The sequence below is a fragment of the Nannobrachium achirus genome (assembly GCF_963921795.1).
Source record: "Nannobrachium achirus genome assembly, chromosome: 21".
Classification (NCBI taxonomy): Eukaryota; Metazoa; Chordata; class Actinopteri; order Myctophiformes; family Myctophidae; genus Nannobrachium; species Nannobrachium achirus.
Genome location: NC_137828.1, coordinates 44,746,915 through 44,769,414, shown reverse-complemented (window position 1 = coordinate 44,769,414; position 22,500 = coordinate 44,746,915). Strand labels below are relative to the sequence as shown.

The 22,500-nt window shown below is 46.5% G+C and overlaps 1 protein-coding gene across 1 annotated transcript in view; it reads right to left on the bottom strand.

The window, feature by feature from the left end:
• The window catches only part of lama1 (laminin, alpha 1), a gene marked incomplete at both ends in the record, with an annotated part of 53,290 nt that overhangs the window by 18,249 nt on the left and 12,541 nt on the right, over positions 1-22,500 (bottom strand). The window contains 37 exons of the mRNA XM_080751799.1: positions 97-221; positions 1,359-1,518; positions 2,144-2,277; positions 4,254-4,397; positions 4,698-4,852; positions 4,961-5,143; positions 5,376-5,492; positions 5,765-5,867; positions 6,194-6,293; positions 7,201-7,361; positions 7,464-7,571; positions 8,272-8,482; positions 8,657-8,813; positions 9,271-9,382; positions 9,638-9,733; positions 10,162-10,304; positions 11,078-11,268; positions 11,744-11,833; positions 12,471-12,589; positions 12,737-12,868; positions 13,021-13,150; positions 13,564-13,691; positions 14,211-14,396; positions 15,001-15,177; positions 15,917-16,060; positions 16,172-16,405; positions 17,129-17,265; positions 17,536-17,716; positions 17,877-17,983; positions 18,208-18,419; positions 18,886-18,972; positions 19,555-19,682; positions 19,861-19,971; positions 20,615-20,726; positions 21,311-21,531; positions 22,065-22,166; positions 22,262-22,420. Of these exons, the coding sequence (XP_080607925.1) occupies positions 97-221; positions 1,359-1,518; positions 2,144-2,277; positions 4,254-4,397; positions 4,698-4,852; positions 4,961-5,143; positions 5,376-5,492; positions 5,765-5,867; positions 6,194-6,293; positions 7,201-7,361; positions 7,464-7,571; positions 8,272-8,482; positions 8,657-8,813; positions 9,271-9,382; positions 9,638-9,733; positions 10,162-10,304; positions 11,078-11,268; positions 11,744-11,833; positions 12,471-12,589; positions 12,737-12,868; positions 13,021-13,150; positions 13,564-13,691; positions 14,211-14,396; positions 15,001-15,177; positions 15,917-16,060; positions 16,172-16,405; positions 17,129-17,265; positions 17,536-17,716; positions 17,877-17,983; positions 18,208-18,419; positions 18,886-18,972; positions 19,555-19,682; positions 19,861-19,971; positions 20,615-20,726; positions 21,311-21,531; positions 22,065-22,166; positions 22,262-22,420 (5,297 nt within the window). The remainder of the gene's footprint in view (positions 1-96; positions 222-1,358; positions 1,519-2,143; positions 2,278-4,253; positions 4,398-4,697; positions 4,853-4,960; positions 5,144-5,375; positions 5,493-5,764; positions 5,868-6,193; positions 6,294-7,200; positions 7,362-7,463; positions 7,572-8,271; positions 8,483-8,656; positions 8,814-9,270; positions 9,383-9,637; positions 9,734-10,161; positions 10,305-11,077; positions 11,269-11,743; positions 11,834-12,470; positions 12,590-12,736; positions 12,869-13,020; positions 13,151-13,563; positions 13,692-14,210; positions 14,397-15,000; positions 15,178-15,916; positions 16,061-16,171; positions 16,406-17,128; positions 17,266-17,535; positions 17,717-17,876; positions 17,984-18,207; positions 18,420-18,885; positions 18,973-19,554; positions 19,683-19,860; positions 19,972-20,614; positions 20,727-21,310; positions 21,532-22,064; positions 22,167-22,261; positions 22,421-22,500) is intronic.

Below are 22,500 nucleotides of genomic sequence, written 5' to 3'. Positions count from 1 at the left end.
ATGTTACATTTTGTCCCGATATTTATTTTTCAAACTTTTGTTACGACTTTCATCCTTTCCGTTCATTTGTTTTGGCATAATTTGTCCACAAATTACCTGGTGAAACATCCGCTGCAGGTCCCCTCTCTGTGAGAATAGTTCCACAGTCCCACATTCCTTCCATTGACCGACACCTCTCCCAAACACCCCTCCAAACTGCTCTGAGTCACTGCCGAGGGAACCTGAACACACACACACACACACACGCACACGCACACGCACACGCACACGCGCACGCGCACGCGCACACGCACACGCGCACGCGCACGCGCACGCGCACACACACACACACACACACACACACACACACACACACACACACACACACACACAATAATCAGATTTTAAATATGAAATCCTATATCATATACATTGAAGCTATATCGTGTATAATAGATTATTGATGTTGATGTTTTGTTTTATTGATTTCATTGAATAGGTTCTAGCTACGTTTTTAGATGTAAGCAATTTACCCCGAGTGAAAGGACATTATGCTCTGATAATGTCCTGTGTGAGGGGGTGATCGGACGAGGCGAAGCCGAGTCCGATAACACCCTCACACAGGACATTATCAGAGCATAATGTCCGACCCCGAGTGGTAAATAGCTTTTCTACCACTGTTTTCCGTATACATGAAAGAAAACACATAGTTGTAACTTGCAAGGATATTAAGTTACAATCATTATTGCCTATAAAACTTCCGCGACGACAGCAAATAGTTCCACAAACAACATCTTCTACTCACCACCAGATGACGCCAACTCCATGCAGAGAAAGATGTCTAGCATACAGCTAAGCTAACGTCAGTTAGAAGGACCGTTCCGGCCGTAAATAGAGGCTGTTCGCTTCCAGAAAGGCATAGGTTCAGAGAAAAGGGGCTTTAAAGTTGGCGGATTGCATTGGATCCAAATAAATCGGCGACGTCGTACGCACGTTAGTAAACATAGGACCGCTACGACCGTCATATGTTGGTTGGGGGAAAGGTGTTCCGACTGAAGTCCCCGGATGTACACTGAGGCGCATTGATCTCGTCCTCACACAACTGCGGCGGTTGTTCTGCCATAACCTCCGGAATTTAGCCAATCAGAATCCAGTATTTGAACATGTGACTAGAAAAAGTGGTAGAAGACTCTTTCTATGCATTTGATGTATTACCTTGTGCTGTCCTTGCTTACTGTCAAACGCTCTGGATTAAGAGCGTACTACTAAATGCCTAAATTGTAAATTGTAATTAGTCCAGCTTCATGTTGTGCGTGTGTGTGTGTGCGTGCGTGTCTGTGTGTGCGTGCGTGTGCGCATGTGTTTGTGTGTGTGTGTACCTTGCTGTGTGTTGGCAGACCTCCGATGTGAATCAGAGTGTTGTTGTCGACGTCCAGGATGCGGGCAGGGCCGGGCGACGACGCCGTCGCCACAGACGACGGCAGAGACTCCGCCCCCTCCTCTGACTGGTAGACTGACAGAGAGCCACGGCCCCCGAACCTGTGAGGATCACATCGTTGACTTTAGTTACGGCTTATACGTTATAGTTACATTACTAAACTACTAGTAAGACGCCTCAGGGCGACAATGGCCATCTGGCCAGTGATGTATATCGGACCAGTTACCCATATACTGTATGGGCATAACAGGGACATCAAGCCAGAGCGTGATGTCAGAGTGGTAAACCCATTCTGTTAAGAGTGGTTCCCCTGACATTACAGTGATGTCAGAGCATGATGTCAGAGCGACAAACAATAGAACCACAGTGTCAGGTGTTATAGACAGAGATACATACGGACAAACTGTGACCGTTCACATACTAAACTGCGACTCATCCATTACTCATTGGAAAAGAGACATTATACAGTGCATAGCCATGAAGGCGCGTTCCACTTCCCACTGACTGCAAACATTTGTTCGGGAGGTGAAGCTGACTAAGTGCAGCGATACCCCTAGCTGGCAACGCTGGGGCAAGCTGATAACGCAGCACAAAGCTTGCACCGTGTGAAAGACAAAAATCGACCGATCATGAGTAAAAAATCGGGATCTGCCCCAAAAAACCTGATCGGAGCACCCCCTAGTCTTGTGCGTGCGCACATGCGTGCATGTGTGTGTGTGTACACACCGTGTAGCGTTGATTCTGGTCCACTTGTTGTTGCTGATGAGCAGGTGTGGATATTCAACCCTGCTGGGGCCTGAGCCGGCGTCCCACAGCATAGAAACCTTCCCAGCATGCATCTGGACTGCAAGGAAGTCCACCTGAGACACACACACACACACACACACACACACACACACACACACACACACACACACACACACACACACACACACACACACACACACACACACACACACACACACACACACACAAACAAACAAACACACACACAAACAAATTGTATTAATAATTTATCATTTTAATGATTGCGACCGTAGGTCGCATTTACTATCAAAACCTGCACAAACTGTGAGTGAGTCCGTCAGTCCGTCCGTCAGTCTGTCTGTCACACCTCACACGTCACACTTTTCCCCTGCTTATATCTCCGCAACCGTTGCCCCGATCCATGCCAAATTTTGCACACACGTTCCTTGGCTGCCAAACTACAACCTCCAAGGACCCCCGGAGCTCCAGGGACCCCCAGATGTAAAAAATGACCAAATGCGCAAACATGACCAAATGACCACCCCAACGGGGCTGCTCACGGGGAATTCCCGGGGACCACCGACTCCTGGTGCTCCAGAACGGATGCAAAAGTGGTGGCGCCCCCAGTGGAGGACCCCCTACACTGCAGCTCACATAAAATGCCGTAACTCCGGCTAGGAGCCACCGGGACAGCCGGGGCCGGTACCTATTCGTCCGCCTTGCCGGCGCGGAGACCCCACCCCTCATTTCTCACATGGCCCTCTTCTAGCGCCACCATCAGGCCGATTCTTGCAAAACACATTTTTGGACACTGCTCCTACAATTTTCGCCCTAAAATCACGCAAATCGGTACACAGTATGTCTACACTCATCCCATCAACATGAATCTGTCCCATATAGCGCCACCTCCAGGCCGATTTTTAAAAACACATTTTTGGACACTGCTCCTACAGATTTTGCCCTAAAATCACGAAAATCACTACACAGTATGTCTACACTCATGTCATCAATATGGATCAGGAAGATTTTGGCAAAACACATTTTTGCCCTATTTGTGGAGATAAGTGACCTACGGTCGCTTATCTCCCGATTAGGGAGCCTTACTGGTAATAATTGGTGTCTTAAACATTTTTAAGTCCTCACAAGTGAAGTAATACAATGTGTGAGTGAAGTAATACAATGTGTTGCACACACACTCCTTGACTGCCAAACTACAACCTCCAAGGACCCCCGGAGCCCCAGATGTAAAAAATGACCAAATGTGCTCACACGTCACACGTCACACTTTTTCCCTGCTTATATCTCCGCACCCGTTGACCCGATCCATGCCAGATTTTACACACACACTCCTTGCCTGCAAAACTACAACCTCCAAGGACCCCCGGAGCCCCAGGGACCTGGGACCCCCAGATGTAAAAAATGACCAAATGTGCAAAAATGACCAAATGACCACCCCAACGGGGCTGCTTGCGGGGAATTCCCGGGGACCACCGACTCCTGGTGCTCCAGAACGGATGCAAAAGTGGTGGCGCCCCCACTGGAGGACCCCCTGCCACTGCAGCGCACATAAAATGCCGTAACTCGGGCTAGGAGCGTCCGGGAGAGCCGGGGCCGGTACCTATTCGTCCGCCAAGGCAACGCGGAGACCCCACCCCTCATTTCTCACATGGCCCTATTCTAGCGCCACCATCAGGCCGATTTTTAAAACACATTTTTGGACACTGCTCCTACAGTTTTTGCCCTAAAATCACAAATATCACTACACAGCATGTCTACACTCATGTCATCAACATGGACCAGGAAGATTTTGGAAAAACAATTTTTTGCCCTATTTGTGGAGATAAGCCACCTACGGTCGCTTATCTCCCGATTAGGGAGTCTTACTGGTATCCTGTATATGCAACATTTATATAACGACGAAATGTGACATAGTTCTGTTTACACAATGCTGTACCCCCTCCAACTGTATATACCTTCCCCATTTTCAACTGTTGTTATTACATTTTGACCCTTGCTTTGGCAATGTTTTCTCATGCCAATAAAGCTCCTTTGAATTGTAAGCAAAATAAAGTAAAAAAGTGTGCTATACCTGGGTGCTGCTGCCCATGTAGAAGAGCAGGTTGTCGGGGTGAGCCGTCTTCACGGTCAGGCTGACGCTGTTGAAGTTTGACGTCTGGACCTCCGGTCTGTACGAACGGACACAGTTCCTGTCTGACTGCACCGCCACCTTGATCTGGACAGACACACAGACAAGACATCGGAGGTATTAGTTCATGTTCAGTTATATAAGACCTGGAATTATTTGAACAGTTTTACAATTTATTTTACCTTATTTCCCTGGGTTAGGAAAATAAGGAACCACATCTTGATGGGCTTACACTGTAGATCGGCTATTTTCAGTGTGCGACATGCGGGATTCAATGGTATCCCAAATGACTGAAATCAGTCATGGCGATTGAGAACAAGAATGTGTGTGTGTGTGTGTGTGTGTGTGTGTGTGTGTGTGTGTGTGTGTGTGTGTGCGCGTGCATACCGAGGCAGCCTGTCTCCTGGCCTGGTTGATCAGCTGTCTGATGTCAGAGAGGTTCCTGGACAGGGTTTCTCCCAGAATCCTTAGTGGCTTCATCCTGTCAATCAGCCGCTCCGTACGGCGCTCCGCCTCGTTCAGCTTGCGCTGCACCTCATTGGCTGAGAAGAAACGAAAAAGAGGAAAGAGTTAAAGCAGTTATTTTGTTGGTGTGTGTGTGTATACGTGCCTGCGTGCGTGCGTGCGTGCGTACGTGCGTGCGTATTTACCAGTTGTGTGCGAGTGTGACATCATGGCGTTTGCGTTGCTAACGGTAATGTTGGTCTGTTCCACCACAGTAGAAGAGAGCTCCAGTCGCTTGGTGAGTTGATCCAGCCTCTGCAGCGCATCCTGCAGGTCAGACTGAGCTACTGCAACCTGCTGTCTTGCCTCCTGGATTACTGATCTGGAATCTGTCAATACATCAATCAATCAATCAATCAATCAATCAATCAATCAATCAATCATAGATCCAATATTTCCTAAAGCGCTATTTTATTAATTAATTTTGAAAGTATAATTATTTAATATTTAAGTAATTTCTTTGCATATTAACGTTATTTCTCATTGATCATGACAACCCAATCAATCAATAAATCAATCAATCAACTATCTATCTATCTGACAGTGGGCGGAACCTCTTACCATTGCCAAGGCTGCTGAGCTTGCTGATTGGTTGAGACAGGAGCTGGCTGGCATTACAGACACCCTCTTTGACCAATCCCAGTCGAGTTGCGGCCCTGGTGACTTTCACCAGCAGATCTAAACATAAGAAAGAATTAATTAATAAATTATACATGAACAGGTAGAAAAAAAACTGAGATAAATATTATATTATAATAGGCCTATAAATGATTAATTCATTATTCAAAATGGGTTTGTTTTTTAAATTAAAAGTAATTAATGATTAAAGATTGAAATAAAACAAATAACAAAAAGAGGGGGAGTAGGTAGATGGTCACAGAGAGCGGTTGTGGCAGATATATAAAATGGGCGTGGCCTATAAGGAAAGAGGGCGGGGAGGACTGACTGACCGTGGGCGGAGTTGTTGACGAGCCGACTCTGTTCCAGAACTGATTGGCTGAGATTGACAGCTGCTCCGCCCTCTGCTGCCAGCAGCTGCTCCGATTGGACCGTCTGAGGCAGACAAAACACACACAGTCAGCCAATAGAATAGAAGGTATACAGGATATATATATATATAATATAGGGTTGAAGTGCAAAGTAACCAGTAACTAATTGTAGGAGAAAGAGCAGTAGTAAAAGTAGTACAGTAGATTATTTTGATCTGAGATGTAGAGGTAGATGTAAGTAAAATTACTGAAAATTGGAAATATCTAAGTAAGTAAGAACATGTACTGCTACTCATGCCATATAGTTGTATACTATAGTAGTGTGTGTGTGTGTGTGTGTGTGTGTGTGTGTGTGTGTGTGTGTGTGTGTGTGTGTGTGTGTGTGTGTACCATGTTCAGAGTGTGTGTTGCCGCTGTGTCTGCCTGTGTCGCCGTCTCCAGAGCGCTCTCTATCACTGAGACACTTCTGTTGCCGTGGATACCGGCGATGCTGTACTGCGATGTGTTGCACAACAGAGCGAGAGAGCTGTGGGAGAGAGAGAGAGAGAGAGAGAGAGAGAGAGAGAGAGAGAGAGAGAGAGATTGTGGTCAAATTTCATGTTAAGAGCTTCAGCACAATCTACAATTTAGGCATTTAGCAGACACTCTTAATCCAGAGAGATTTACAGTAAGTAAGGAAATACATCAATACATCATATCGTCACTGACGGGTAGAAACCTCGAATCTACAAGTTTCAAATTTGTATGTTTTTTCGCGAAGTAAAGCCCTGGTTCATCAGGCAAGGCCGTCGCACAAAAGTAGTGAAAACAGCAGATCTACAAGCACACAACGCCTCGCGGTGCGAGGCCTTGTGTGCTTGTAGATCGGCTGTTTTCACTAGTTTAGTTATTTTTTTCTAATGATAAAAACGAACGGTTTTGGACATACATGGTTTCCACCCGACAACGACAATATGTTTGTGTGTGTACCTGGTGAAGTTGTGTGTGAGTGCGTGCAGGGTGTGTGTGTGTACCTGGTGAAGTTGTGTGTGAGTGCGTGCAGGGTGTGTGTGTGTGTGTGTGTGTGTACCTGGTGAAGTTGTGTGTGAGTGCGTGCAGTGTGTGTGTGTGTGTGTACCTGGTGAAGTTGTGTGTGAGTGCGTGCAGGGTGTGTGTGTGTGTGTGTGTGTGTGTGTGTAACTGGTGAAGTTGTGTGTGAGTGCGTGCAGGGTGTGTGCGTGTGTACCTGGTGAAGTTGTGTGTGAGTGCGTGCAGCGCGTGTGTGTGTGTACCTGGTGAAGTAGTGTGTGAGTGCGTGCAGGGTGTGTGTGTGTGTGTGTACCTGGTGAAGTTGTGTGTGAGTGCGTGCAGGGTGTGTACCTGGTGAAGTTGTGTGTGAGTGCGTGCAGGGTGTGTACCTGGTGAAGTTGTGTGCGAGTGCGTGCAGCGTGTGTGCGTGGTCTTCAGTCTGGTACACAGAGTTCAGAGCGTTGGTTCTCTTCAGTCCCATCACCAGCGTGTCCACGTGTTTCCTCAACAGGGGGCGCCACTGCTCCACTTCCTCACTGTAGCTCTCCAACTGCTGCAAAAACATTATCCGTATAATTTATGAATCATTGGCCCCTGTGTGTGTGTGTGTGTGTGTGTGTGTGTGTGTGTGTGTGTGTGTGCGTGTGCTTACAGCAGTAGTGTTTATATGCAGCAGGTATTCAGTGTGACTGAAGGCGTCTGTCAGTAACTGTTCAATCTCCAGCGACTCATTCACCAGCAACAGACCCTGGTAGAGAGACTATGGGACAATACACAGAGAGAGAGAGAGAGGGGGGGGGGGGGGGGGTGATTAGCGATCAACAGCAATAAAATGTATAGCCTACGTACATTTTTATTTGCATGCAGAGGTGGAAGAAGTACTCATTTTCTTTTTCTTTTTTTACGTAAGTAAATGTATCAATACTACAATGTAGGAAATACTCTGTTATTAGTAAAAGTCCAGCAATGGCATCAAAATGTATTTAAAGTACCTAAAGTAAAAGCACTTTTTTTTCAAGAAAATTAAACATTAGCATTCAATAACCCAGTGTTGATTTTGGTCATCGGAAAATGGTCATCGTCTACCTTTTTGCAGTGATGAATACGAAATACAAATGAAATTAAAACTAAGCTAAGATGACTTAAACTTAGACCAAATATACTATTATGATTATGATTATGTTTGTTGACGATCTATAAGCTCACAACGCGTTGCAGAACGATGTGAGCTTGCAGATCGGCTATTTTCAGCATGTGTAAAACCTGCCATTACGACGCCATCAAGCCCCCACCAAAATACATTTAGTCGACGAAATCCACAGTTGATTTAGTTGACTAAAATCTTATTGTATTTGGTCAACTAAAACTAGACTAAAACAAAATAAACACCATAACAGCATTCACAAATGTCCATGTCTTGTCTTCACCAAAATATTTCTACAGATGCTTTAGACACTAACCTGGTACTGCTGCAGCTGTGTGTGTGTGTCGTCCAGCCGAGCGTGCGTGTGGTTGTTGCGCGCCTGTGCGTCGTGCAGCAGCGTGCGCGCGTCCTGCAGGGCGCGGGTGTGCTGCGTCAGAGAGACGGACAGCTGCTCGCTGCTCCGCTCTGTCACCGCCCTGCTGGCCACGAAGTCCAACTGCACCCTCTGGAGCAAAGACGCAGACAGACTGACAGATAGGTAAAGAGACAGACAAAACATATTAATAAAATATTATATGACATAATGAAATGTTATATTAATTCATAATTTGACAATTAGACACGCGCGCGCGCGCACACACACACACACACACACACACACACACACACACACACACACACACACACACACACACACACACCTGTGCTCGTCAGTAGCAGTGGCGTTGGTCAGTGTAAGATTGATGGTTCTGATGTCGTCCAACATGGCGGCCACTTCCTCCAGCAGATGGGTGTGATTGGTCGATTCTAGCTCCTCCTCCTGGGTCCGGTTGAGAAGCCCCGTCTCCACCACCAGCACTGCATGGACCAATCAGAGACGGGCGGTTAGCAGAGGGGTTGGAGCATTGGAGTGGAGGCATAGCTTTGTTAATATTCGATTTATTTTGATTTCACTTTTTGTTTTCACTTCTTTCTAGGGGGGCTTTAGTGGGTTTAGATTTCGGGGGCAATAAAGGTGATAAACATAGCAGAAATGGCTGATAAAGCTTGTAGATAAAAAGCTTTTTGACAAAGACTAGTTGTTTTCAGTAAGTTTTGAAAAACACATAAAACTGTTTCAATTATTATTATTGTTTCACTGTTTTGCGGTGAAGTGAGAGAAACACATACTGTTTCAACTCGGCGCAACTCGAGAACCACTGATCAGAATCACTTGTTTTCACTTTGTGGAGAAGTGAGGTAAGGTTATACCGCAGATGTGATGGATTGGTGTAGTGTTGTTGCAGTGTTGTGTTGTTGTCATATCATAGTTTACCCTGGATGTTATCGTTGAGCGTGCTGATCGTGTCCAGCAGCAGTGCACCCTGGGAAATGCTTTGGTCGATGGCCACGCCCGTTTCCTCCGCTTCGGATGACAGATTGGCAGCCTGGCCAATCAAAAACATAAAAAATACACAAAATGTCATCTCACACAGACCAACATATTTTCACTTGTCTGTAAGACAGATAAATAGAAAACAAATCTTTATTTAACCTCCTGCAGTGTTCGCTGCATCGGGTAGGGTAGTGCCAACGCACACCTCTAGTGTGTGTGTGTGTGTGTGTGTGTGTGTGTGTGTGTGTGTGTGTGTGTGTGTGTGTGTGTGTGTACATGTGCGTGCGTGTGTGTGTGTGTGCTGTACCCGCTCTAGCAGAGCTGTGAAATCAGAAACCAACGCTGTCATCTGTTCCTCTGAACTCAGCACCCGCTCGGACATGTTAACCCCCAACATGCTAGTCTGAAAAGAAAAACACAAACTATTAACAATATAGTCTGAAAACACACCTTTATTGTTTTTTATTTACAACACAGTCTGAGAAGTCTGAACAGCTCGATTACAGGACACATATTGGACAAACATTATGTCACCAAGGCTCCCAAACGTGTAATATCCTAATCATTTCAACAGTGTTTCACATGATGCAACCAAGGGCTGTGCCCAGCAGATGTCGCTATTTCACCTTCTACTGGTGTCAATCTCAATGGAATACAATGAGGTTTTGGCAAACGTAACACTTGATTTTATTACCTTAGTAAACCTTTTCAGAAACACGTTTATGCCTTCAATCCTTTTTAAATCATCATGATATACATTTAGTAAATTATGGTCCCATTCATTTCAATTCAATTAATGTTAACGTTTTTACAGTCTAGGTATGTGTGTACCTGTATGTCTCCACTCTGCCTCTCTAGCGCCACCAGCAGGCTGTAGGGAGCCAGGGAGAGGCCGGTTACGTTCACCGACATGGCGTGGCTATGAGACGCTTCCAGGTCGTCCAACAGCACACCTGTACACTCATCATCACAGGCTGACAGACAGACAGACAGACAGACAGACAGACAGACAGACAGACAGACAGACAGACAGACAGACAGACGGTGTTAATAAATCACAATTCTAAATAGGAAAGTCCTTGATCCTTTATTGAGATTCTCATGATAAAGAATGCAGGAATCATTTTTGAAACATGAACATAAACGACACAAATCCTGGCAGAAAATATTTTCAGATGGGCCAAATACTAATAGTTGGGGGTCCTTGAAATGAAAAAGGTTTCAGAACCAGTGTGTTTACGGTGTGTGTTTACAGCAGGTGTCTTCAACAGGGCGTCCGGAACCCCTAGGGGGTCCTCAGAGTTACTACAGGGGGTCCTCCGAAATCTTTGTGTGATAGAACCTTTTTTTTCTCCTTTTTTCGTCTATTTTCGGCAAAGCGGTTTGGTGTAGAGGGGAAAAAGAGCAGACTAAGTAGAGTGAAAGGTCAGTAAGTAAATATGGTTAAATATCTGAAAACACACATTGACATGAATCCAAAATACCCTGATGATTGTGCTGTCAAACAATGAAACTACATATGGGATCTATGAAAAGGTTGTGGGGGTCCCTGCTTCATCTCTCTCTCAACTAAGGGGTCCTTGGTCTGAAAATGTTGAAGACCCCTTGTTTACAGTGTGTGTGTGTGTGTGTGTGTGTGTGTGTGTGTGTGTGTGTGTGTGTGTGTGTGTGTGTGTGTGTGTGCGCGCGTGCATGCGTGCGTGCGTGTGTGTGCGTGCGCGTGCGCATTGTCGTCATGGTTACTCACATATACACTGGTCTCCCTCCAGGGCGAACCTGTCGTCACATTGGTCACAGAGCTGACCTTTGAACCCGGCCTTGCACTGACAGCCGCCCGTCACTGGGTCGCAGAGGTCGCTGAGGGAGCCCCGCCCACAGCTGCACGGCGAACACGCCCCGCCCGGAGACGACGGGTCGCCGTGGAAACCGGCAGCACAGCTATAAGCAAACAACCACAGCATTTACTCAAGTGTTGTACTTGAGTACAATTTTGAGGTACTTTCGATATAGGCATGCATAGCAGTTCTAGGCAGTTTGCCTAGGTGTTCATGAACCATCAATCCTGTTGAATTTGTTTCCCTGTAAATTAACTGTAATTTGTGGATTCAGACAGACTAATAATACATAATACATAATACGGGGGCGTAAATATCGTCACTGTCGGGAAGAAACCTTGTATCTCCAAGTTTCAAATTTGTACAAGCACACAACGCCTCGCACCGCGAGGCGTTGTGTGCTTGTAGATCGGCTGTTTTCACTAGTTTAAATACTTTTTAAAATTATAAATACAATACTGGCTTTCAAGCAGTCTCAAGGGGCACACTTGACCCTTCTCAGGGGCACACCAAAGGTCCCCAGGCACAGTGGTTGAGAAACACTGAGATAGAGAATTAAAATGTGTGCACGCTCTCACCTCTCACAGTGCCTGCCCTCATAGCCGGTCTGACAGGCGTCGCAGCGGAAACCACCTGACTCAGCCTCCAACACACACGTAGAGCTGAAACTACATATAAATACACATAATGAAATAAATATAGCATAAACATCAACATATCATAACATAGCAGAATATAATATTATACAGGGGTCTTCAACGTTTTCAGGCCAAGGACCCTTTAGCTGACAGAGAGATGAAGCAGGGACCCCCCTCTAGATATTTCTATAAATGTGTGATGCAGATTTTCTTCGATAGATAGGTTCATATACTTGTTTGACAGCTGCTGTCATCAGTCTATGTTGGATTTGTGTTTTTAGTTAACTTGACGTTTCACTCTGTACTTGGTCTGCTCTTTTTTACCTCTACACCAAACCTATTTGGTTTGGTGTAGACGAATAGAGACGATCTACAAGCTCTCAAAGCCTCGCAAGCTTGTAGATCTGCTATTTTTGTCTAAAGTTCTTCTCAGAATAGGTATGCGAGGGTTCAAGTTGTTAATTTAAAAGAATGATCCTATCACGAAGATTTGGCGGCCCCCCTGTAGTAACTCTAAGGACCCCCCCCCCTAGGGGTCCCGAACCCCCTGTTGAAGACCCCTGATATAATAGAATGAAATAAATGTATCATAAGATGAAATATATAATAACATAATAAGAGCCGAACAGAATAGAATAGAATAGAATAGAACAGAATAGAATGTAACCTTTGGTCTTTCAGAGGACAGGCACACAGTGAGCAGTCGCTGATACTTCCTGTCACCTTCCCATAATGCCCCGGGGCACACAGATCACAGTGACTTCCTGTGGTGTTGTGTTGACAGGCCTGAGGACCAATGGGAAGCCAGTTAGACATGTGACATCATCAGTGTGTGTGTGTGTGTGTGTGTGTGTGTGTGTGTGTGTGTGTGTGTGTGTGTGCGTGCGTGCGTGTGCGTGCGTGTGTGTGTGTGCGCGTGTGCGTGAGCATTACCTGACACTCCCCTGTCTCCAGATCACAGGTGTTACTGTGGTCGTTGCACTGACACGGTAAGCAGGGTCGAACCCAAGTCCTCCTGCCTTGTGAGGAGTGAACAGAACCCCGGTAAAACCCTGGAGAACATTCCTACAGAGAAAGAAGAGAGAGATTCATTATGTTCAAATGTTCTTTCATGTTCGTGTGTGTGTATGGGTGTGTGTGTGTGTGTGTGTGTGTGTGTGTGTGTGTGTGTGTGTGTGTGTGTGTGTGTGTGTGTGTGTGTGTGTGTGCACGTTTACCTGACAGGACAGTCCGGCGTATCCGGGCGGACAGTCACATGACTCGATCAGTCTGGCCACGCCCCCTCTGACCTCCGACCCCGCTAGCCCCTCCTCCTCTACAGCCGTCTCCATGGTGATGTTGGAAATCCTTGTGTTTCAATAAAAAGTGGAACGCTGATCAGCAACTGATCAGTATGATCGGATATAGTGTTTATCTGTGTGTGTGTGTGTGTGTGTGTGTGTGTGAGAACTTGTAGATCAACTATTTTCTCAATTTTGGGGGGGTTGCAAAAAAGAAAAAAACTTTTCAGGGATGCCACATTGAAATGTGTTAATAAATGAAGGCTTTGGCCTTTCTAAATCAGTGGTTCCCAAACGTTTTAGCTCAAGACCCAAAAGAGAAATTAGACATATTCCCGCGACCCAAACTGGTGAAAACAGCAGCATCTGCAAGCTTACAACGTGCGTTGAACACCAGGGATTGGCATTTGCAATCCCCCTGATGGCCCAAATGACGGCCCTGCCGTGTATGTCCAAACTAAAGATCTTTGGTGTGTTTACCTGCTCTGCAGCAGAGTCGTTCCGTACGAGGCCTTTATCATGACGAACTGAACCGAGCTGAGAACCATCATGAAGTCATGGCGACTCACTGGCTCCTCCCACACCGAGTTGAAATACCTCCACTGGTGCTGTAACACAAACACATAATATTATAACAAAATGTATGTATTGCAATAATAATCCAAATCTACAAAGTAACTAGTAACTAATGTTTTCAAACAATTGTAGTGGAGTAAAAGAACAATATTTGCCTCTGAGATGTAGTGGAGTAGAAGTAAAAGTACTGGAAATTGGCAATACTCCAGTAAAGTAAAAATACCTCAAAATTCTAATTAACACTTTGACTGCTAAATTTAGGAGTCTTAAGTACAGTACTTGAGCAAATGGACTTAGGTTACTTTACACCACCGAGTACAGCACTGAGAACCAGTGTTAGAACAGTGTTTCTCAACAGCGTTTTACATTTCAAGGTCTCCTCTTAACTCTGACAGCATACAAATGGAACCCAATGGACCCGTATGAGTTACATACTTGTATGGGTCAGTTTATAAGGAACCCACAGAGTCCCTAGAGTCCACTTTGAGAAGCAGTGTTGTAGAACGCACAGGGCAGGTTTTTGTATCAGGATTCAGAGTTTTTGTTGGTACCTCGGTCATGGTGACGTCGTGTCTCGTTCTCACACCCATGGCGGGGGCTACCACATCCGTGTATATCATCAGCTTCCTAAAGGTCCCGCCCCTTATCAGGACCTGGGGCTCCTGATTGGCCAGTCCCGCGCTGTCCTCGGCGTAGAACGTGGCGTCGTAGGACAGAAGTCCGCCGTACGACAGCATCTACGTGCAAATCAAACATATTTATTATTACACAGACACAGTTTCACATCCGGTTAAGTTAGCTATCGTCAAGCACAGTTCAGTTAGCATAAGCCAAGGGTCTTCAACAGGGGGTCCGGGACCCCTAGGGGGTCCTCAGAGTTACTACAGGGTGGCGACCAAATCTTTCTGTGATAGGATAATTATTTTAAAATTAACAACTGGAACCCTCGCATCCCAATTCTGAGGGGAACCTTAGCCAAAAATAGCAGATCTACAAGATCTCAACGCCTCGCAACGTGAGGTGTTGAGAGCTTGTAGATCGGCTATTTTCTGCAAATAGGTTCGGTGTAGAGGTAAGAAAGTGAAAGATCAAGTTTAATAAGTAACGACGATTCAAGTGGTCAAAAGTCTGAAAAAACACACAGATAACACAAATCTAACAGACTGATGACAGTGCTGTCAAACAAGTTTATGACTATCTATGAAATCAATGAAAATCTGTATCACACTTTTATACAATATGTAGAGGGTCCCCTACTTCACGTCTCTCTCAGCTAAGGGGTCCTTGGCCTGAGCACGTTGAAGACCCCATGGCATAAGCTAAGGAAAGTGTTCCACTCACCTGGTTGCCTTCATACTGGGCTGGTAGTTTCCAGTACAGCGGGCCGGTCAGAGGGCTGGAGGACAGCTCTCTGGTGTCCAGGACGTTGTCCCCGTCATGCTGGAACACTCCGCTCAGGAGCGCCCCCTGCTGCTCCGACTGACTCACTACCGACAGCGCCTCATCACCGACTGAGATCTGGAGAAAACGCACAGTGAATAATGAAGCATTTTGCCAAATCTGCATGCCGATCACAGCTCTTCTGCAGTGCTGTTACCAGTGCTGTTATGCCTTCCTACTCTCCGGTTCAGAGCTCTTTCCCCACACACATCTGCTTCTGGAAAAGCTTACCTCCACCACCCCAGGGCCATTATTAGAGAGTCACGCCACCTCAGTTCACTTCATCTGGCCAGGTCTTCTACATAGACTTCTATTGGCGAATAGTGACATAGCTTCTGAAAGCGGAAGTTCACGGAATGCATTGGAGTCTAGGAGCGTTTGTCACTATTTAGAGTTACATGAACCACATGACCGGCGCTGTTTTCTGCCCAGCTGAAAGCTCTTCGGAGCTGGCCAGGTGTATGGAGAACCGGAGCGATTGGAGACTCCGATGGAAGCTCGTCTGAGGACGACCGAGAGAGAGAGAGAGTTTTCTGCCCCCGCAATGGCGCAACTCTCCAATAGACAGCTCTGCACCACCCTAGCCTCCACCTTAAAGTTAAAGAGTCTGGCGTGGCTCAAATGTTGAACTGGAAGTCATGTTTGCTATGGCTCTAAAGTTAAACTGCAATTCACTGTTGCATGACTCAAGTTAACTGATTAAATGTCTTGCTATGGGCCCCAATATTGTGTGTGTGTGTGTGTGTGTGTGTGTGTGTGTGTGTGTGTGTGTGTGTGTGTGTGTGTGCGTGCGTGCGTGCGTGCGTGCGTGTCTTACAGGTACTCTGGTCATTCCAGACAGCTCCTCACAGCGCTGGCTCCGTCCAGAGCAGTAACAGTTGGAACACCCGGAGGGATGCCCCGCCCACAAACCAAACGTCCCCAGAACACACTCCTCACAGCCACGCCCACCTACGCTGGCCTGGGGGAGGAAACAAACACACACACCGATGTGAGAAACACACACACAAACATGCACACATAAACGCACACGCACAAGCAGGCACACGCACTCACACACTCACGGTCTTACCTTGCACACGCATTGTCCGGTTGCCAGGCAACCACACACTCCGGTGGTCCGGTTACAGAACTCCTCCTGGGTTCCAGCCGGGTCACAGCCGCACGCTGTGCATGCTGGGTAACCGTGGTAGCCCAGCGCGCAGCGCTCACACGACCGGCCCGAGAAGCCCGCCAGACACGGGCACTGGCCATTGGTCAGGTCACACTGGGGGGAGGAGCTTCCTTCCACGCTGCAGTCACATGACTAGACAGGAAGCAGGAAGAACAACACACGCACGTTCGTGATGTCACGTCCTTTGACCAGTGGCGTCAGTTCAGCAAAAGCTAAGGTATGGCAACATGAATGGTGTCTTGCACTCGCGCCTTCAAGACACCAGTCATGTTGCCATACCTTAGCAACAAGCATGATGAATTTATTTTAAGAAGTACTTTTTTTCCCCCTGTAGCCAAGTTATGCCATACCTTGCCATACCCAATTGACGCCTCTGCCTCTGATCCCGCCTTCAGTGTGTGTGTGTGTGTGTGTGTGTGTGTGTGTGTGTGTGTGTGTGTGTGTGTGTGTGAAAGAGAGTCAGTGTTGATTTCGTCAATTGAAATTATGACGAAAAACTTTGACAACTACCGTCTTTCACTGAAGAAAACTGAATGAAAACTAAACAAAAACTAAGCTTCGATGACTAAAACTGAGACTAAATAGACTGACAATTTCAACAACAAATAAAAACTAGACTATAATGTTAGGGAGAGACTAGGTGAGAAGAGATCCAGTAGAACTAAAAGACACGTTTTTCAGCATGCAACAAAGTGTCAGGCATTACGACGTCATCAAGGCCCGCCAAAATTCATTTTTGTCCACAAAATCAACTGACAAAATCTTATGATGTGTGTGTGTGTGTGTGTGTGTGTGTGTGTGTGTGTGTGTGTGTGTGTGTGTGTGTGTGTGTGTGTGTGTTGTATGTGTGTGTACCTGGCATCCAGTCTTGGGGTCGTGACCCCAGAAGCCTGCCGTACAGTTCTCACACTTGGCCCCCTCGGTGTGGGGGGGGCAGATGCACACGCCTGTTGCTGGGTTACAGTTGCCATGGGTGTGTGCACAGTCACACGCTGAGAAATAAACAAAGACCATTTAGATCAATCAATCAATTAATCAATCATTGATGGAAGAAGTAGCCTACTCACATTACTTACTTAAGTAAACGTATCGACACTACAATGTCAAAACTTTCACTTGAGTAGTAGGCCTACAAAGGTATCGGCATCAAAATGTACTCAAAGCCATGATCGGTCAGCCAGCCAGCCAGCCAGCCAGCCAGCCAGTCAACCAGCCAGCCAGCCAGCCAGCCAGCCAGTCAGTCAAGACAGTATCTCCCCTACCTTTGCATCCGTCCCCCTGGTCGTCATAGTAACCATGGGCACAGCGGTCACACTTGTCCCCGGCCATGCCCTCCACACACTGGCACCGCCCCTCCTCGTCACATGACTCAGAGAGAGCGCCCGGTTGGCTGCAGTTACAGCTTCCACAGCCGTGACCGCTGACAAGTCCAAAGAACCCAACCTGTCAGGATGATTATTATTAATATATCACTAGGGAACACTGGTGTGTGTGTGTGTGTGTGTGTGTGTGTGTGTGTGTGTGTGTGTGTGTGTGTGTGTGTGTGTGTGTGTGTGTGTGTGTGTGTGTGCGTGTGTGTGTGTGTGTGTGTGTGTTCCGTTACCTGACAGGAGTCACACGTGCGCCCCACCACATTCTGCTTGCAGTCACACTGTCCTGTAGTGACATTACACTGTCTGGAGAGGGTGCCGTTCACATCGCAACCACACTCTACAGAGAAAGAGAGAGAGAGAGAGAGAGAGAGAGAGCGCGATAGGGAGAGAGACATGTGACACAAGTATGTTAGAGGTCAAAATCAATCTGGATTTTAAAAGATCAAAATTCCTGTGTGTGTGTGTGTGTGTGTGTGTGTGTGTGTGTGTGTGTGTGTGTGTGTGTGTGTGTGTGTGTGTGTGTGTGTGTGTGTGACTGTGTGTGCGTGCACTCTCTCTCACCCCGGCAGTCCTTAGCGACCACTGCGTCTCCATAGAAACCGGCCTGGCAGGTCTGGCAGTGCCAGCCAGTGGTGTTCCCGCGGCAACGCAGACACTCTCCGGTCACGTGGTCGCAGTGCCCCGCCTCCTCGGCGTCCACGTTGCCGTTGCACTCGCACCTCACGCACGTTCCCCCCGCGACCGCCGGGTTGCCGTGGAAACCGTCAGCGCACCTATCGAGAGACAGGATTCGATTGTTTATCACAATTTTTGCACTTGCAAAAGTTTCAAATCAATAATGCGATGTAGAAATACTCTGTTACAAGTAAAAGGTTCCGTCATCCTTCTTAAAAGTACAAAAGTATTGGAATAAAAATATTGGTAAAACTATCAAAAGTAAAAGTACTTATGCGGAATGTCCCGTTTCACAAGGTATCATGTTATGTATCAAATGTATTCAAATATTTTGTAAATAGACAAAGTTTAAATAGGGCTGAAGTGGTTAATGTATGTTTTGTAATAATAATCTACAAAGTAACTAGTAAAAATTATAATAATTCAAATCTACAAGGTAACTAGTAACTAAAGTATTCAAATAATAACAAATAGTTAGATATACTGTAGATTCATTTAACAGAAACGTAAAGTAGCGTGGCAGATTGATTGTGATTGGTCGACCGGCCTGTCCGTCATGCTCACCTCTCGCAGCGTGTCCCGGTGTAGCCCTCCTGACAGCGGTCACATGACATCTTCCCAGGGTGCACCAGTACGCACGTAGGACTGAAACTTTATTGACACAAACACAAACAGAACGGTTATGACCATAGATATAAAAAGCTAGATGCCTCATTTGCCGCTGCAGTTCATTGGAGCGGCCTGTAAAAACGGGTGGGTGGAAGTGCAGAAGGCACGCTGCAACTCAAAGTGCCTACTGGCCAATCACAGCGTGTCTATTTCCGGGATCAGAATCTAGGGTGCGTTCGAATAAACGAACGATCAGAGGGCACGCCAGTGCGCTCAGTTCCTATTATGCAAACGCAATGTGACCCTGGCCGTACAAACAAACACCAACTGACCAATGACAGCCTGGACAGACACGGGAAAAACAGACAAAGCCAGATGTAGGAGAGGTTAGCACAGCTCAAAAATTCAAATACTTAAGTAAAGTAGATGTCGCCCAAAATCATACTCAAGTACAGTAGATAGATAGATAGATAGATAGATAGATAGATAGATAGATAGATAGATAGATAGATAGATAGATAGATAGATAGATAGATAGATAGATAGATAGACAGACAGACAGACAGACAGACAGACAGACAGACAGACAGACAGACAGACAGACAGACAGACAGACAGACATACTTGTTGGTTGCCACGGTGAGGGGACAGGCGCAGCGCTTGCAGTCGTCCGGCGTTCCCTCCGTCGGGTCGCCATAGAAACCAGACACACACTGTTCACAGTGACTTCCTGTCGTGTAGTGAGCGCAACCCTGAAACGCACACAAATAGCATCTTTACTGTGTGTGTGTGTGTGTGTGTGTGTGTGTGTGTGTGTGTGTGTGTGTGTGTGTGTGTGTGTGTGTGTGTGCGTGTGTGCGTGTGTCATCTACAAACTCATGCTGCGTTGCGTTGTGAGCTTGTAGATCTGCTATTTGCGTGTGTACTAACCTGACACACTCCGTTGATGTCGCACTCGCTGGCGTGTTCGTTGCACTCACACTGGAGACACTCCCCTCCATACAGGACACCGCCCTGACGGTAGAACCCTGGAATACAAGACTACACACACACACACACACACACACACACACACACACACACACACACACACACACACACACACACACACACACACACACACACACGCACACACACACACCATGAATATCCACATGTTGACGAACTAGACATAGTAAGGTATTAAAGAGACTTTCCGGACATTTTATTATGTTAATCTGATGTTATGATATCCCAAAACGATCTGTAAAAAAATCAAACCTCATCTCAAGCCCACCACAGCTCCGACTGCAAGCGGTGGGACATTGCATTAAATCTTTTTTTTTGCTCGACAATTCAATTTTTCTGTTTACATCTGTCTTTCATAATGGTGGAGATGTCTCCGCAGAGTTATGTCAATAATGGGCTGCCGTAAAAAGGTGAACGGCCGCTATAGATCCCACCCCCTCCGGTCACAGCTAACATGCGCTACAAATAGATAGAAAAAAGATCGCCTCTACGACGCTATTGCGGAATTCGCCTTTAATCTGTGAAAAATGAATACAATAAAACGTAAAAATATTTGTGAGATTTCTGCCCGAATTCAACGGTATAGCTATGAGGCGTGAGGAGTGTGAGAAGAAGCAGGGAGTTGTAGAACAGAGAACATTGTTCAGTGTGGGTTCATCACGGGACACTGTCTTACCTCACAGGAAGTGCCGGTGTATCCCCACGGACACTCACAGCTCTCCACGGCAACCGCTTGGAGACGGTTGGCACTGTTGTGGTCCGCTATGTCCAGGGACACTTTACTGAGACTGAGAGAGAGAGACATACAGAGATTAGCACAAATCAATCAGAGAGAGAGAGACAGAGACAGACAAAAGAGATTAGCTCAAATCAATCATAGATCTATGTACAAACTAAGAGATTGACATGTTTTGTGAAGGTAGGCATCATAAGTATTGTGAACATATGAAGCAAAATGAATGGCGTCTGTTTCAACACCTTCAAGCATCTCATGTTAAGCTCGCTGCGACGCGTTGTGAGTTTGTAGATCTGCTATTTTCAGAGCACAACAGTCCCTCCCTAACATTTCAGTCTGGTTCTGGTTTGTTGACGAAATTGTCAATATATCTGTCTTAGTGTGTGTGTGTGCAGGGGCGTCACAAGGGGGGAAAAGTGGGACTGAGTTACTAGGGCCCAAGGTGGAGGAGCCTTAATTATTTTATACTTTAACTACTGAAGAATAGCAGATATACAAGCTCACAGCACGGCACCGAGTGCCACACTGCAAGCTTTATTATAGCTTATTTTTCAAAAGTTAAAGAATTTGGTGCGACACCCCTGTGTGTGTGCATGCGTGTGTGTATGTGTTTGTGTGTGTGCGTGCGTGTCTCACCGCAGCTCCAGCGGGTCCGTGTTGAGGTGAACTTTGACCCTGAGCGACGCCAGGTCGCTCAGCACAGACATGAGCACGTGGCGGCTCGCGTGCACGTCCCTGCCGCTGTGCACGTCTAGGTGCACGAACGAGCCGGGGGTCATCGCCACGGAGACGGAGACAGGCCGGCCAGAGGAGAGCAGGAGGAGGCTGGACGAGTGACGAAGAGTCTTACCGTTACCCTGGAGAGAGAGAGAGAGAGAGAGAGAGAGAGAGAGAGAGAGAGAGAGAGAGAGAGAGAGAGAGAGAGAGAGAGATTTTTAGCTGTCTCTGTAAATGCTGCAAGGCACCAACCTGCCAATGAAACAAGCAATGCCAAGCAACCAAGCAACCATTCAAGGCCAAGGCACCAGCCAAGCTCACAATGAATCAGCTATGTTCAGCAAAGAGGTTTGATGTAGGGGAAAAACAGCATAAACTTTTGAGGGTTTAAGTAGTTGACTGTATGTGAATATATATTAACATGAATCCAACAAACACTGATGATGATGATGACAGTGATGATGTAGATGAAGCTATCTATTTTATTTCAAATATATGAAAACGTTTAATCTGCAACACAATTTTATACAATATGTGGTTCATCTCTCTCTCAACTAAGGGGTCCTTGGACTGAAAAACGCTGAAGACCCCTGCGATAGATGAGATGCTGTGAACTCAACAGACAGAAATGATTCAAGCTGTTCTGTCCTGTGATTGGCTGCAGCGTCCTCACCTCAATGATGATGTCACACTGGGCGGGGACAAAGTGGTCCTCGTTGTCCAACGGGATGTCGTGAAGCAGACTGAAGGTTAAATGTCCGCCGTACGATAACAGCTAGAGACGGACAGACAAAGACCGTTTAGAATTCATCTCAATCATTATTAAAGCTTCAAGTGAAATTTTAAACAAAAGTAGACATCGAAATATACCCTGTTGCCGAGGAAGTTGTCAGACGCCGTCCATGACATCACATGCTGGTAGGCGGAGCTAGAGGAGGATCCGTTGCCAGGGACGACTAGGTCGTTGCTCTCGACGACAGGGGCGGAGTCGACCTGAGAGGGGAGGAGCGAGGCTTCGCCGGCGACGATCTGAAAAGAGACCGATCGCAACAAGACAGGTGAGTGTGTGCGTGTGTGTGTGTGCTTAACCCATTTAGACCGGGTATGCA